The 18,191-nt window shown below is 40.7% G+C and overlaps 1 protein-coding gene across 3 annotated transcripts in view; it reads right to left on the bottom strand.

Moving 5' to 3' along the window:
- The window catches only part of jmjd1cb (jumonji domain containing 1Cb), a 140,696-nt gene that overhangs the window by 76,627 nt on the left and 45,878 nt on the right, over positions 1-18,191 (bottom strand). For all 3 annotated transcript variants that reach the window (XM_078279518.1, XM_078279519.1, XM_078279520.1), the window contains exon 2: positions 8,370-8,576. In XM_078279518.1, coding sequence (XP_078135644.1) covers positions 8,370-8,576 — 207 coding nt within the window. The remainder of the gene's footprint in view (positions 1-8,369; positions 8,577-18,191) is intronic.

Raw genomic sequence — 18,191 nt, 5'->3', positions numbered from 1 at the left:
GGTCTTCCTTGTAGTGTGTGTGTTTAAATCTGTCTCAATCTGTCTGACCCTATATGACAATAAAGATATTTTATTTTATTTTATTATTGACATTATCAAGCACTAACATAAATAGATAAGACCTATTATATCAGAGCTACATGGCACATGCCACTATATAGATGAGGACTGGCGGGTTAAATCGGCCATCCAACAAACAAGAGTATACCAGGCAGACAGGAGGAGACGGGCTCAGACATACAGTATGCTCTGCGGACTTCTACTGGTCGCGAGGATGCCCAAGCAGTTTTAGGAAAGTGGCTGTATGCGTCCACGACAATGCACGCAACGTTGTGGCTGTGTGACTGGTACAAGTCTGCAGCTGTCCGCAGACACGGAAAGTATGCCCAAGCTTCCCGGACAGGTGAACTGGGACTCAGTGTCCTGCTTGTTGGCTAACAATTAATCATCAGTTAAAGATAGTCAGCCATTAGTCAGATAAAAAAAATCTAAAATAGCATCCCTATTATTGTCCGTCTATATGTGTCGGCACTTTGACAGACTGGAGACCTGTCCATGTGATACTGAAAGGAGCTCTGCTGTTTTTATCCCTTTTTACTATAAGTCTAAATCCACACTGCAGACATGACAGTCACTTGTTTATCATACTTTAAAAACCTTTTTAACTTCTGTCAGCATGAGTGAACTATAGAAATGTCTTACAACCTGCAGCTGAGACTTCCATCTAGATTTTTTTCCACTTCTAATGTTACAACTGCTGCATCTGTCTCTACTAGCACCATTACGGGTTCTATTATTACTCTTACTACTGCTGCTGTCATAAGCATCACAGAAGCACTGATCAATCCTACAATAGTGGACCAGAGGTAGGTCCTGCTACATCTTAGTTCAGACATTCCTTACTCCTTTCAGTCCTTCATCTATTACTGTGTGTTTCCGCGCTGCTGTGACCAGGCTGTTTAACTACGTCTTTGTCCTTCACAGCCAATTTGCTATTAAGGAGGAGAGCCTCTGGGTGGGATCCCACACGCTGCCTAACGTGAGTGATTACACACCGGGTTCAGTGGATGCACAGCAGCTGGAGATGCATCCATTTGCTGCCACACTGTGGCTCTTGTGTCTGATGTCAGCTTTAAAAGGGGAGTTAGTGACCTGGTAACCTACTTGTGGAGCTAAAACAATTCATTAATTAGTGGATCAACAGAATTTCTTTTCATTAAAGATTATTGGTCTAAATATCAAATCGTTTTTGACTACAACTTCATCCATCCATCTTCGTCCACTTATCTGGTATCGGGTCGCGGGGGTAGCAGCTCCAGCAGGGGACCCCAAACTTCCCTTTCCCAAGCCACATTAATATTGATATTGGAAACTGAATACCTACGGGTTTAGGACTGTTGATAACACTATATATAATAATATCAATATATAATAGTTCCATGTTGAAATGAATCTTCAAGACAGTCTGTCTATTGAGGATAGCACATTTTAACTGTCTACAATAAACATGCATGTGTATCTGTTGGCATGGGATGGTAAAGTAGTTTCAAAATCCTACATTGGTGTATTGCTAATAGCAATATTATGAGTTGTATTAGAGCAGCATACAGGCTCAAACAAACACATTAGTGCAAAGTAGGAATCCATGTTTTCTGGTAAATAACCAATGTACACATATCTGTAAAAGTCTATAGACCTCATTATAGAGACCAAAGCTGAGAAAAAGCACAAGACAGCAAGAGATGAATGAAAAGAGTATGTGAGAGAGACCCAGAAAGAGTAAAAACAGACGGAGACGAACAATGACAACCATGAATAAATTGAGAAAAAGAAGAGACACACAGTGTGTATGTGCGCGTGTGTGCGTGTGTGTGTGTGTGTGTGTGTGTGTGTGTGTGTGTGTGTGTAGGTCACAGGGGCTTAGTTATGTAATGATGTAATAACTACACTAGTCTGTGTGTGGTCTAATCTGCGTGTCTGACTGTGTCTGTTTCTAGGTGAATGTGTCAATATTAAATCAACATCAGTGTTCCTGCAGAAGTGTTCAAAGTCTGTGCATGTGCCAGAAAGCAAGCCAGACTTCCTGAACATTTAACTTAAGAGTAGTGATGAAGGAGCAAGTGCAGAGCCTGAAATAAAGAAATGCTTTCAGATGCAGCTTCTGTCTGAACTGATAAGAATACAAATGGGGAACTTGCTAATTTGTGTTGTCAGTATTTCCTTAACACACCGATCTGCTCTCTTTGTAATCAAGTCAATTCCTCCATGGCCATGTTAAGTTAATGCTCACACAAACTCAACTGTTCCTGCATTTCAACCCTGGAGAACTCCATAACAATTACCTTAAGTGCTAGAAATGGGCGGGGCTGTTTTGTAGACACTTCAAATTGTCATTGTACAGTAGAGGGAGAGAGAGAAATAAAGCCTATTTGATTATTGTTTTGCAGTGATATTTATTGCAGCAGCTGGAAAAGGAAGTAGGTTACTCTAGTATCGATTTTTGACTATTTTAAGATGAGGGGAAAACATTCTCTCTTCCTTTGGTTTCATTAAAAGTAAAGTTGGGCTTTGCTGTTGTCTTCACAACTCATTTTAAAATAGACAGAAACAAAAAAAAGAGAGATTTGCGCTAAGCAGCAGCCAGACTGAACTGCAGTCGTCAGACGTGTGTGTATCGAGAGAGAGAGAGAGAGAGAGAGAGAGGGAGAGAGGGAGAGAGAGAGAGAGAGAGAGAGAGAGAGGAGAGAGAAAGTGAGAGAGAGAGAGAGAGAGTGTGAGTGAGAGAGAGAGAGTGAGTGAGTGAGAGTGAGAGAGAGAGAGAGAGAGAGAGGAGAGAGAGAGAGAGAGAGAGAGAGGAGTGAGGGAGGGAGAGAGAGCAGAGAGAGAGAGAGAGAGAGAGGAGGGAGAGTGAGAGAGAGAGAGAGAGGAGAGAGAGAGCAGGAGAGAGGGAGTCGGAGAGAGAGAGATGTGTAAAGGAGAGAGAGAGATGAGAGAGAGGAGAGAGAGGAGAGATGTGAGGAGAGAGAGAGAGAGAGAGAGAGAGAGAGAGAGAGAGGGAGAGAGAAAGTGAGAGAGAGAGCCGCAGAGTGAGAGAGTAGATGTGGGAGAGAGGACGACTGCGCAGAGATGCAGAGACGTTTTTCTCACACGTACATTGCCTCACACATTGGCTCTGCTATTACACACACATTTACACACACACATTACCCATACACACACACACATTTCACATTGGGCCTCACACACACATCCCACACACACACACACATTTTAGCGACATTTACACGCTCCCACATTACATTTTTAATACACTCATTACATATTTATTTATTACATTACATATTTATTTACTTATTACATTATTATTATTTATTTATCTACATTAGTCAAAATATTATGATTATTTGCCCATTTATTAATATACACATACATATTTACACATTTTTAATATTACATTACATATTTTAATACATTATTATTATTATTTTTAATATTGCTCTATTATTACACATACATACTTACATTATTATTTTATTGACATTACACATTTATTATTATTATTATTATTTATTATTATTTATTTATTTATTTATTTACATACATTACATATTACATTATTATTATTTATTATTATTGATATTATTATATTATTATTATTTATTATTATTATTACATATTATGAGTAGGCAGAGCAAGAGTGTGAAAATAATTGAACTCAACTCATTTCCATAAGTTTACGTTGTACCGCTGGGTTTCAGAGACAGTTGACCCTGTAGAACTCTGCTCTCCAGTCTGCTGTTGAAGCTGCCTGTGTGAGACAAATTCTGCGGTGGACTGCCATTTCCCACCAATCACATAATTTGTCCTGCCCCATCTGTTAGTGCATCTGTTTGTCATTGTCATTGATGTGTGTGTGTTTGTGGGTCTGTACTCAAATTTTTTGATGTTGTTGCTATGACAATAGCAGCAGAGGGGCAGTGATATAACGAATGAGTGAAAACAGGAGGAGGAGGAGGAGTCAGACAGAGAGAAAAACAACCAGGAAAAAACAGTGTGTGTGGAAGTCTTTGAACTCTTATCCCCCCCATGCGTGTGCCAGATGGTGCTGTGCACACTGCTATTACATAATCAAAACAGTGAATCACATTTCCATGCAGCAACTGAGAAACAGAGAAAAAAAAAACATGCACACAGTCTTAAACTAAATGCCATCAATGTCAAACATTTACGAACGAAATTAGACACAAAAACATTTAGCTACAAATATGAGTTGACTGCCACAGACAAACACACACCCACACTGCTTCAGCATGAGCATGTGTACCCAGACCACTATCATCTGAAGTGTGTGTGATACAATGTGTGCGTGAGAAGTGTGACATACAGATGACAACAAAAACACCACAGGAACCACACTGGCACCACACCAATGGTGGATGTGTGTGTGATAACAGAGACAGAGCAGTCACAGCACCAGAATATGTACACACACACACACACACACACACACACACACACACACAGGCACAACAGAGTGGGACATTCCTATTAAAACCACTATCAGACAAACATTTTAACTGTGGTTTCAGCTGCTACTTTACTCACGTCACTATATTATAGTATCTCCTTTCTTATCATTACTATCTCAATGTACACAGCTTATTTTTGCACTACTGTTCTCATATCATAATCATTATTATCAAAACGTGTACAGCTTGTCCTTGAATTGGTTACATGTTTTAAAAATAAATTCCAATATTGTGTTACTGTATTACTCTATGTACTGTCTTACTCTACGTGCCCCCCCCTCCGTTCTAATTGGACAACGTTCAACTTGTCGCTGTCAGCTCATCGTTATTTTTCCAAAAGCCAAGAAAAATTAAATGTGCACAGCAAGGCTGCCAACTTTGCCACTGAGGCAAAGATGGAATTAGTTTCATTATGAATGGTTTCATTCTATACTTTGGGTTTTGGTTTCCCTATGAAGAATTTCTTGTAAAATTCATTTTGTAGACCTGTTAGATATTAAGTGCCCTATAGTTCCTCAAAAAATACAGTTCAATCACAACTGAAAATATGCCTGATTGTGTGTGAATAGAGGTGAATAAATATATTTGTTTGTGTTGCAGTGTCAGATCCGTTTCATATGTAAAACATTTGGCGGCGGTGCGCGGTGCAGGGGGGGGGGGTTGTTGTTCGGACAGACCTGCCCCGCCACTGCTAAAAAAAAATCCTAAAGGAAACACTGCTTGCAGAAAGAAACGACTGTTGTCAGGTAAAAATGTCACTGGCAAAGAGGCTGAAGCGAAACGTGCGTGACGTGGGAAACCGCAGCTTTAAAGATGAATGGACTGATAAGCAGGCTACGCATTCGTCCTGTATGCCTCATTTGCAATAAGCTGTTGCAAAAGAATACAACCAGCATCATCATCAAGAATGAAGAACTCAAACATAACGATGGCGCCATTCACGTGCATAATAAGTAGCCACATGCATGTGTTTGGTCTTATAATACATCCAGAGATGTAGTGCTCCAGCAGAGAGGATGCTTTGTTTAGCCAGCAGCTAAGTTTACAAGAATTTGTCCAAATTTCAAGATTCGTGGCAAAATCAGATAAACAGTTAGACTACAAACTGACAGCTTTTGTTTTAGCTTGTTGGTAAAAGTTTGTTATTTGCAGAGTAGAGCTGTGTTTGTGTAAACAGCGCGGTGGACGAGAGAGGACTGCCCAGACAGATGAGATTGAAATATATGGCTTCCTACATGTTTATGCCTGTAGACAGGTGAGTGGGTATTGATACGTATTGACTTACTCACAAAGGTTTTATTGTAGCCTACTTACAGTAACAAGCGCTAGTTCATCTGCGCCAGCGGCCACTGGTTATCCTCTCTGTATGTCAGGTAGTGCGTGTTGTAAAACACACACCTCTCGGTTCAGTTGTGTGTGTGGGGCGCGGGCATCGCTGTACAGAATCCCGGCATGGGAATAGAGATGCACATACAGGGGGGCTGGGTTTGTGCTCTACCTGTGTAATGTTACCTGCTGTAAATGCTTGAAATGCTAAATACCATAACGCATTTTTTCCTCTTCACATTTTCAGAATTCATGATTATTCTGCGGGCCGGATGTGGCCCGCGGGCCGCCAGTTGACTATGGCTGCTGTAGGATATATAACTCTTTAGTAAAGACAATAAAATAAAATGAAAAAATTAGACGAAATTGAAAATTAATATTGATAGTAAAGTAATTTACTCTAAATAAACTGTATTAATCAGTTATTCTAGAAGTCAAAGTAACATGAAGCAACTAATGGCATTTTTTGGACCAAATGTATCCAAGAACTAAGGATCCCAATGAATTAACGTGTGTTAAAATTAGTAGAGCTGGATCAGAACATTCGTTTGATAGGTAGGTATTTGATTTTCAATTTTGGGATTTGAATATTCGTGCATGCAGGCTGAAATTCCCTGTGGTGTTTTGTCTCAGTCAGGTACGGAGAATAGTTGGGTTACAAGAGAGCAGTCTGATGTTTGTAGAGGTCTGTGTGGTTATACTGCAGCAGCCTGGTGTCATTGTCAGGCGATATGATAAAGGTAAACATAGTATAGTCATTCATAACACTAATGCTGGCTGGCTGCATTCATTCACAAAAACTTTGTCGATAGTCACTTGTCAGACAGTCCAGTAAAAACGCAGGTCTTTCCGTTTATTTTGAATGCCTGCAGCAAAAACTTAAGTCCGAATCAACTTTTGGAGAAAAGCAACCTGACGTCACCCTGCAGTGGACAATGATGTGACCGGAGATCAGACTCGCCTGTCCGTATCGCGGCGTGCGGGGTCCCTTAACGTTACAGTAAACATCACTGCCTCTATCGCTGCTACAAAAAAGTTTCAAACACTATGATGGTAAAAAAAAAATCGAAACACAAGCACCGAACTGCTGAGGAGTTTGTGTAACAACAGGTGACTGCCCTGCAACAACAAAGCAAAGTCGCTTCAACTCTCGCTTCGTCTTCTTTTCTTCTACCCCACCCCCGAGGCTTTGAAGCTTAAAAAAAAGGTCTTTGGTACATCCCCAAAATTAGACCGATTACCACATGACAGCCTTGATTAAGACATAATTTCCACAACAGTCACGTGTTGTTCCTATATATAGTGTATATAATGTTATAGACAATTTTCTCAATATTTGATTTTTATATCTGCTGTGTAATCACAATTAAACGAATACCAAATTAAGTTTGGTTTCTCTCCTTCACAGGCTCTGTTCTCGCGATCGCTGTCCTCCATCTCCAGCTCGTTTGATCACACTCGTCCCTCTTTATCTCACTCTTTTAGCATACACAGGAAGTAATTTAATCACTTTTGAACATCTGTATACAATCCAAAAGATTTCCACCTTTTGCCTTTTCAAAAATAATGATTTGTGGTGACCCGTGCTTTCTTGGCTATGAAGCTGTGAGGTTTATGATTGACCAATCAGCGTTTCTGGAGACCAGTGACTATGGCTGAGCAACCAAAGAACTATAGACTCTGGGTCTTTAAGTGGATGCGCAGGTAAGGTACCTACTGGAAGTGTCTTAGATGGGTATAGTCAGTGTTCCTGAAAACAAGGCTACTTGAGGCAAAAATGTTCAGTATCACGGATGCAGATGAATTAGTCACAAAGCTACATGCTTAATGAAAAACTGGAAAAGCGTGTCAATGTTCCAATCGAAGTACTTCACAATGAGGATAATAGTGGTGGCCTTTAGAAGCTCAACAGACACAGCCCGACACAGAACAGCTGGGAAACACAGCGGGGCTGCCACTCAGTAACCACTTCCACAAATAATGGCCATAAAGGACAAATACATGTAACAACTTAAAGTGAGGCTGATGAATAGGGCTGGGTATCGTTCAAACATTTTCGATATCAGTACCGATACCATTACCGTGACTTCGATACTGGTGCCTTTTTTCGATACCAATTTTATAAAACAAAAAGAAATTAGAACATTACACATTACGGCACAAATCGTTTTATTAATGTTTTCAGCTCCTACTACTTGAGTTTTTCCTGCGTGTCTCTACGACGTTTAACATTAGAGAGCCAATCACAAGCACTGTTAGATCTTGGTAGAAGCATGCTGAATGGCTCACTGGTGCTGATGAGATTTACCCCTTAGGTATTGAATGACGAGGCATTTTTCGATACTCGATACTTCACAGGAAATTCGGTCGGTGCCTAAAAAATATAATATTTGGTACCCAGCCCTACTGATGAATGATCCTGAGGCTTTATATTTAGATGAAGAGAAGTGTGGTCATATGGCTGACTGTTTCTATTTTTGTGTCCAGCCTATAAATAGAAAACAAATGTTTTACCAGGGCAGGCCACTGTATGTGTTTGGCCTTGGTTCCTTGCAGCACGCCTCCTGCTCCTCCACCTGCTGCCCCTCCTCCCGCTCCTCCGGCTCCCTCCTTCCTCTTGGCCCAGACCAGCTGGTGCTCCAGCAGAAACAGCTGGAAATCCTCATAGACCTTCACCCACTCTCTGTTCTCCCACTCCTGGTCGTCAAACTCCACGTATACCTACAAACCACACAGAGAGACAAGTTTCAACAACAACATCACAAACCCAACCAATTATGAGGGCAGTTTGGTTTCGCATTTAAGACCTGGGTTAGACCTGTCTATTGGGACGTAGTTTTAGACTGATAAGACAGTTGCATGCATTTTTACATTAGAATGTTTCTACAGTGCAAGTTCGAGAAGGAGAACGAGACCGAGAAGATGAAGAAATCAGAGAATCACTCTACATCTTGTATATCAGAAAATGAAAGTCTTCAGAAGTACGCACATTAACACACGTATTAACTAGAGATGTTCCGATACCTATACCAGTATCGGTATCGGCTCCGATACTGCCTAAAACGCTGGTATCGGTATCGGGAAGTACTGGAGTTTATGCACCGATCCGATACCACGTAACAAAGCCCTAAAGAAAATCTACGTTAAAGTAGTTTATTTATGTTCTTTTTCCGTTATAACTGACTGTCAAACTGCATAATAACAGAAAGTTCTGTGGCATTCATTGTTCATGTTTCACAAAGAGTTTAACCTGAGCCAGACTGACAACAAAGATAGAAATCATATCACATCCATACAGGGATAGTAGTATACAGTTGTTAAAACATAATAAAAATATATGACACACTGGTATCAGATCGGTACTCGGTATCGGCCGATACGCAAGTTCAGGTATCAGAATCGGTATCAGGAAGCAAAAAATGGTATCGGACCATCTCTAGTATTAACACGTATAAACAAACCACACAGAACCCGTGGGTACGTTTAATATACACAACACATTTCTGATGGCATATAATTAAAAAAAAAAGAAGTTTGGGATGTGTGAGTGAAGCACCAGCAGCTGTTTGATAATAGTTGATAATATTGAATGCAGTTTGAGTTAACAATAATGTAGAGGTATTCTAATGTTGCACAGCAGAGAGTCCCAGGCCACATCTATACTACTCTGTAGTATAGATGTAGTATACTCTACTCTACTATACTACTACGTTTTGAGACAAAAACGGTCTCCGTCCACTCAAGAGTTTGAGCTCCAGTGGCAGAACTATGAACTCTGTCCATATTAACACATCTGACAACACATATCACACGACCATTCGCTTACACTGAGCATGTGCATGCCAGTGTAAACAGGAAGCAGATTGTCTGACGTTACCCGGTTGAAATACAGAAAATACTTTGGAGAAAAAAACAACAATGGTGAAAAGTAAAACCAAGGATTTATTTGCTTGGACCGACAAGGTGGAACTGTTACTGAAAGGTATGTAAGCCTACCTTACCGACTGGACGAACTGATGTGCAACGCCATTTTCTAAAAGTCTCCGTTTGTGCTCACCCAGACTACAAAGCAACCCCGGAGTTTTCAAACCAAAACGGGGGCAGCAGTGTTTCCAAATGTCTCCGTTTAAGGGGCTCGGAAACGCTGGAGTAGTGTGGGTGAGGCGTAAACGTAGCAAAAGATACTCGTTTTTGAACCGAAACATAGTAGTGTAGATGTAGCTACAGGAGCATTTTTATTTACTATAGAAATATTAGCCAGTCACTGACTGTTGCAGGTTTCCTTTTGTGTGTGCATGAATAAGGTTGTGTGTGTGTGTGTGTGTGTGTGTGTGTGTGTGTGTGCGCGTGCATTAGCCATCTTCCTTCCTTCCTTCATCTCCTCATGTTATCTTCACTCCCTCCTCTGATCTTCTTCCTCCCTGTTCCCTCATTCTATATAACTCCCCCCCCCCCCCCCTCTTCCCTCCATAGGCAGAAAGGAAGAGGGAGCAACGAGTGCATCTGTCCTCAGTCTGCCTCCCCCCCTCCCCCCCTCTCCCATAATGCACCTCTGCAGTCACCAGAGTGATCACTCCCTGCCAGCAGGCACTCAGGCAGCTACCTCAGTCTGTCCTCCTTTGTTTTGTGTCTATAGGTTTATTATCCCTCATGTCATAACCCATCTTGGTCAACACCTCCATCGCCACTCATTACTGATTTCTGTCCATTTCAGTTTAGGGGTGTAAATAACACGTTTTACCCCGATACGAAATGATATTGATTCTTAGGACAATGATACAGTACTGATATCACAAAGTCTGCCACGATACGATTTCAATTCGATTTAATTCAGGAGCCTGCGACCGATACGAGACGATACATAAGCCCATTTAACACAATCTTGTATATATTTACAAAAAAACAACTCAAATTTGAATTTGAACATTTCCTTGCTAAGCTCTTTCATACATTTAAGTTAAGAAATAATTAAATATAAAGTGGAAATTTCAAAATAAAGGCGCATCTTAAAGATAACGATATGTATTGATAATTTCACTTTGTATCGATAATATGGAATCGTTGAGGATTGAATGGAGATTGATGTATCGTTACACCCCTCTTTCAGTTGCATCAATACTCCAGGACACTCATCTGCACGTCCTTATCTGATCTCATCTATCACCCTCACATGCTCTACCATCCTTTCATCTCTAATTCATTCCAGACAACAAAGGTTAACCTCCATCTGTCGCTGTCTCCGTCTCGGTTTCAGTTCAGCTGAGTGGCATTAACGTTTGTCATCACTTCACTTTATTTTAAAGATTAATTCAGTTAAACCTCTATATATGGGCGCCTGCTCTACCAGGTGAGCTACACAGGCGCCCCACTTCAAATTAATTACACAGCCTAATGTCATTTAGGGACACAACTAGCAATTGTTTTCATTAATGATTCATCAACCGCATTTGTTGACAATTTTTTTCTCATTAGTTAATTTATATTTCAGTCCATATATTGTCAATTACAAATCCCCATCGCAACCTCCCCGCAGCCTGAGGGGACGTCTTTGGACTGTTGGTCGGAGAAAACAAGCAAAAAGAATCTTAATTATATAAAACAGAAAGAGTTGTTTATTAATTTGCTTTCTATCAAGTAACTGGTTAATAAACTCATTGCTTCAACACCAATGTCATTACAATGATCGGAAACATTTATTAATAAAACATGAGGACTGTCTGCAAGCGTTTTTGATTATTATTTCAAAAAATAAGGCTTGTAAGTCGTACAAATTTTCAGATCCCTTTTTGGGCTTCAATAACACACTGCTGGTCACACCTTCGAGGAAACAAAATCCTGTTTTAAAGGCTTGAAAAAGAAATGAAATTGGAGAGAAATACTATTTGAGCTGCTGACTATGCGGCCCTCAGTTACAGAAAACCACGGAACAGAGTGAAGACTGTTTGCACTGTATGTGGTATTTTTATACTAATTTTTTAAATCTGATATTCACCTATCTTCTGAATAATCTAAATAAACACCAACACAGTTTGGCAATCCAATAGAGAGAGTGAGTGTGTCTGTCTGTCTGTCTGTGTTATTGTAATAGTCTCAACTAGCATTACTGCCACAACTAAACAGCATACACACAAATACAGACACTATTGCATATGCACATTTTCATATCATGCCCAGCCTGTATGTCAGCGCAGGCCATTAAAAGGCAATCTGACACTAACTGTTGCCCATTTGCCCGGGGCGCAATAACAGGCCATGTGGGGACAAGGAATTACAGTGCTGAGCTGAGTCACCCAGCACTGACTGAAAGAACATAAACAACAAACACAGAAGTAACCGGCTAGAAGCCTAGCCGGTTACTTCCCCTAACACCCCCACTATGAAACACATACAACCAAAGAGCATTTTCCGGACTTGGCTGGACAATAAAGTTGTAATCTATTTCTAAACAATCTGCATTGACAGTCATATCATTTTCAGTGCAAAGAGTGTGACACAGAGCAACAATATGGCTCTTTAACTGCTAAATGCTCCACTATGTTCACCAGCTAGTCTCTAACTTTTTTTGTGCGGTTTGCTACTGAGCAGGTAGTGTACAGTGAGTTTTTGGAGCATTTTCTGTAAAAATAATTAAATAAATAAACTACCTGCTGCGGCTGAAAAGGTTCATAGAGCGACCCCTTTCCCATTGAAACAATGTTGATACATTGTTATTATAAAAAAAAAAAAACATCAATCATAGCCACTTTAAGGCTAGGCAATATGTTGGAAGGTAACACTATGGTGATCAACAATCACATACTGAATAACCAAATTGGTGTTATTTTGTACAAGAGTGATCAAAACACAATCCCAAATATGATCCCAAATAATACTTTATCCACACATCATCTTTTAATTACTTACTTAGGATTGAATTTAAATCCTTCTCCTGACCTACAAAGCTCTAAACGGTCAAGCACCATCATATCTTGAAGAGCTCTTAGTACCTTATTGTCCCACTAGAGCACTGCGCTCCCAGAACTCAGAGCTTCTCGTGCTTCCTAGAGTTTCTAAAAGTAGGATGGGAGCCAGAGCCTTCAGCTATCAAGCTCCTCTCCTGTGGAACCAGCTCCTGGTCTGGGTTCGAGGGGCAGACACCATCACCATATTTAAGAATAAACTGAAAACACTCCTCTTTGATAAAGCTTATAGTTAGGGAGCGAATAGAGTAGAGTAGAGGGAGGCAGGCCGATACAGCCCAGACAAGGTTGGGGAGAGTTCTAGCCCAATCAGGCTCCTCTCTTTGGCCTGCCTCTCTTAGTTATGCCATTATACTTCTAGACTACGGGGGAAGTTCCTTCCTTCCTGTGACGAACCGAGCTGCTCTCTCCTCTCCCCTTCCATCTGTTTCCATTTGTGTGCATCCTTGCCCCTGAAATTCTTGTTACTAACCTAGCTCTGGGGAGTTTACTCCCCGGAGTCCTTACGTTTCTTTTTCCCGCCCAGAATATTCCCTTGGATTAGGGTGGCACCACGATCTTGGTTGGAGCTGTCAGTGTGGTTGAACGCTCTGCAATGCCCTGCAGTGTCCAGCGATGCCCTGCAGTGTCCGGCTGCGTCCTGCCAAGTGTCTTGCTACGCCCACCCATGCTGTGCTGTGCCATGCTACATCCTGTAACACCCTTCAGTGCCCTGTTATGACATGAACTACCACGACTACCATTTGTAGTCACTGTTCCATTATCTTTGTGACTATTATTGCCACTGTTCATCACACCCCCAACCGGCACCGTCAGACACCGCCTACCAAGAGCCTGGGTCTGTCCCAGGTTTCTCCCTAAAAGGGAGTTCTTCCTCTCCACTGTCGCATTAGCTACTGCTAATGATTGCTCTTGGGGGAATTACTGGAATTGTTGGGGCTTCGTAAATTGTAGAGTGTGGTCTAGACCTACTCTATCTGTAAAGTGTCTCGAGATAACTCCTGTTATGATTTGATACTATAAATAAAATTGAATTGAAATTGAATTAATTCCTCTTTTAATTTGGTAATTCTATCGGTTTTACCATGATTGAAAGTCTTCTACAATTCTGACCCATTAAATTCAATGAAAACCGCCTTCATTAACATTCAATATGAATAGTGTGTCCTTAACACAGCAGCCAGCCTCGTCTATCTGTGTAGACTCAGCCTCTCTGTCAAGCACAAGTGGATTGATGACAGGGAGAGAGTGAGACATTCCTGTCAAACCTGTTGCGTCAATCAGTTTATGTCTGTGTCTGGTTGTGTGTTTATGTGTGTGTGTGTGTGTGTGTGTGTGTGTGTGTGTGTGTGTGTGTGTGTGTGTGTGTGTGTGTGTGTGTGTGTGTGTACTGGAGTAGCAGCAGCTGTGTGACAAGTCTTGATCCTTTAGAGCTATCAATGCACAAACCTCAGGCTGAGTTATGTGCTGTGGATCTCTGATCGTTAAACATCAACAACACCACACACATGCACAGCAAGTGGTTTAAATACACGCATATGTGCTTGTGAGTTACCATATATTTGTTTCTGCTGACTGGCGACTGTACAGATTATCATTTATTCATCTGAAATATAGATTATGACCATATGCTGTACAGTACACATGGATGATTAGAGATGCAATGAGAAATATAGAACAGTATAGATTCTGTCCCACTGTCGATCCAGTGTGCAATCCATCTGCATGCACTGATTACTATCAGCAAGCATATTTCTAACCTTGACACGTCCAGAGCAAGGATGATACTGTAGTCTGTCTACACACACACACACACACACACACACACACACACACACACACACACACACACACACACAGTACACCGAGTATTCAGTCGGAAAAAAACATACACATGACAAGAATGAGAAAACTCTGTTGCTATAGTAACGGGAGGCAGCAGTGAGCATTGGCCATGGAGGGAGACACACACACACACACACACACACACACACACACACACACACACCTCTGAATCAGTAGGCTTCTATCAGCCACAGTGAGGAGCAGAAATGAGAGATAGAGAGAACAAAGGTGAGCAGGTGCCATACGTAATACACTGTACACCATCTGATATTAGCAGTATCTGCTCCTACTATCACTACAGGCGGTGTGTCACTCTATTCTTATGGCCTGCGCATGGCACCAATAGAAGACACTGGCCTAGAGACAACACTGAAGCTGACTACAGACTCAGGTCCTCCAATACAAGCCTATTCCCCCCTGTGTGATGCTGTGAGCGTGTCTGTGTGTGGCTGAATGATTCAGGAGCCCACAGCCAGGCAAGGCCCCCAGAGAGAATCTGTAGCAGCACTCCTGATGGTGCTACCTGAATTTGTCACATCTCATTGAGACCACTTTTTCAACAGTGTCAGCAGCATCAATAGAATCAATAGCTACTGTTAAGGATGGCTTCTATTAACTTGGCAGTAGAGCTGCAAAGATTAATCGATTAGATGATAATTGGCAACTATTTTGATAATCTGTTACAGTAATCAGTTTGAGTCATTTTTTTATAAAAAAAAAAAAAAAAGGAGTAAAAACTCTGATGTCAGCTTGTTAAATGTGAATATGTTCTAGTGTCTTCTCTCCTCTGTGACAGTAAACTGAATATCTCTGAGCTGTGATCAAAACAAGACATTTGAGGACGTCATCTTGGGCTTTGAGAAACAATGATTGACATCTTTCACCATTTTCTGACATTTTATATATAGACAAAACAACTAATTGATTAATAGAGAAAATAATCCACTGAATTGTTTGAATTATTGACAATAAATATAATTATTAGTTGCAGCCCTCAAATTTGAAGAATAAAAGATGATGTACAAGTAATAAACTAAAATAAAAAATGTAACCAAAAGGGAAGAACACAGGTTTACTTCAATACATAATAATAGTGCCCACACATATATTGTCAATGTCCAAAGCCACTACTCAACTGTGAAATGGTCCAGCCGTTCACTTAAAATGGAACTGAGATTCAGCTGACTGCCTCTTTCAGTTTTGTACATCTAAAGGCCTTGAGTGAAGCGAAGAACAGCTGATACAAGGCCAGAGACAGAGAAGAATGAGTAGACGAGAAGTGCACAGTCAATGTGTACGTGATGCGTGTCTGATGTGTGTATGTATTCTAGTGTAGTGATGTCTATGATGGTTTTTGCACGTTCATGTACACTATATAACTGTATACATGAGTAAATGTGAATGTGTGCGTATAATCTGCCCATCACTAACAGCCCCAGAGCAGCTTTCTGGCTGGCTGCACTGGAGGCTGCTGGCAGCCAATAAGCACAAGGCATAAAAGCAAACAACCAATGGAGATAGATCAACGCAATCTGCCTTTTAAATAGAGCGCCAGAGAAAGCTGGAAAAAAACACATGCCAATACAGAATATAGTGTGTTTGCAGCACACCTCTCCGTCTGTGTACTGAGCTGTCTTTATATTGGGATTTGCATGATAAAATTGCAAATAAAAAATGTATGTTAAACTCCTTTCTCTTCTTTTTTTTGTTTTGTTTTTACTGAGAGTGACCTAGATGTCAATGTTAAATCAATCAGGTCACAAGCCTCACTTTCATTCTGCAGCAATGAAGTTGTGTTTCTTGCCCAACAAGCCCCTTTAATAAGGTTTTTAAACAGCTACACGACCCTCCTCCTTTTCTCTGTCACACTCTCTCTTTCTGTCTGTCTGTCCATCAACCCCAGTTTTGCCCTGCTGTAAGACACACACACACACACACACACACACACACACACACACACACACACACACGCACAGAGTAAGCTCTATCCTGCTCTCCAAAAGCTCTAATCTGATTTATTGAGCTTGACTGCACAGAAAACATGTAGACTAGCCAGGATAAAAAGACTCCTTTATCCCCTCTACCTCTCTAGACCTTTACAAGGGAACTTAAGTCAAGATCTCACCTGTTGCTGTTTTGACTTTTCTTTTTTTAAGTCTGTTTTAAGTACCCAAACTTTATGAAAGTGCAATACTAAATCACTGGAGTGTCCCTTTAGCTGGCACGACCCTTCTGTAGGTAACGGCTCATGGTCAGCCCCTAACCCCACATATATTACAACAGCATGCAGCAAATACTAATGATCTAATGCAGTGGTTCCCAACCTTTTTTCCTTGGCGCCCCCCCTACATATGTCTAAGAAAAGCCGAGCCCCCCCTCCGAAACCGAAGTTGAGGTAACTCTCGAGATAGAGCCTTACTTTCTTTTTTGATACAGAGGAGTTATCAGCACTTTTACGTTTCCCGGTCCCGGAGGTTTGGCCTACTAAGTAGCCTGCCTACAATTTTAAGCCAGAACTAAAATATATAGTTTTTATACAGACTTTTGTATACATTATTATTCTAGTGTATTATCATAATTTGTTTAACGTGCAAATATTTTTTTTTTTTTACCTCAACCTCAAACCAGATAAAGACTTGCGCACCCCCTGTGATCTTTGCTGCCCCCCTCAGGTTAGGAACCACTGATCTAATGCACTAATGCGTCTTCAGCTTGGAATTAAACAGACAGGATGTTGAGGTATGTAAGCAATTACCAAATTGTATCAATTTCAAACAAACGGGAAATGTGAACATCATACTTTATATCGCAGTGGATTTTTCTCCTGCATGTACTGGAACAGCAAATGTGACTTTGACAATGCAAGACTGCCTGAGCGGCAAAGAGATCTAGTCTAATACAACAAGCACAGAGCCATCAGAGTGTTTTTTTTCAGAAACAAGGAGTGCCTTTGTGAGAGAAACTGACACAAGTGCAGTGATAACGAAAGCAGCTTAGCCTGAAAAAGACAAGTCACTCTTGTTCTCATGTGAATAGCCAAAAGCACAGACCTGCAGATCCTGTGAGGAACAAATTAATCAGAGAAAAGGAGAGTGTAAGATAAGGAGGATGACTGAAGACAACAAAACAAAACTAATTATGTAACAAAAGATAAATAAAGAAGAAGATGGAATGGGTGAGGGATGAGAATGTCTCATTAAAAATGGAGAACACAGTGAAAAACTAAGAAAGACTTGATTAAAAATACAATCAGAATGGAAACCAAGGGACTTTTATGAAGGGAAGTGGTGTGTGCGGGTGTAAAAAAAGGGAAAGAAAAGAAACTGCTGATAATTAGAAGATCGTCATTTGATCATCTTCATAAGAAAAAATGAGAAAAGGATGAAAGCAAAAATTATAAATCTTATTCTTATGTAATGAATGAAAGAAATAACAATAAAAACGGAGGATAAACGTGATTCTGGGGGAAGAAACAGACAGAGAGGTAAGACAAAAAGAAGAGGAAGATTAAAATGATTAGGAGGAAGCTTCA

Source organism: Sander vitreus, chromosome 21 (genome assembly GCF_031162955.1).
Source record: "Sander vitreus isolate 19-12246 chromosome 21, sanVit1, whole genome shotgun sequence".
Lineage (NCBI taxonomy): Eukaryota > Metazoa > Chordata > Actinopteri > Perciformes > Percidae > Sander > Sander vitreus.
This window is presented reverse-complemented; position numbering and strand designations above follow the sequence as displayed.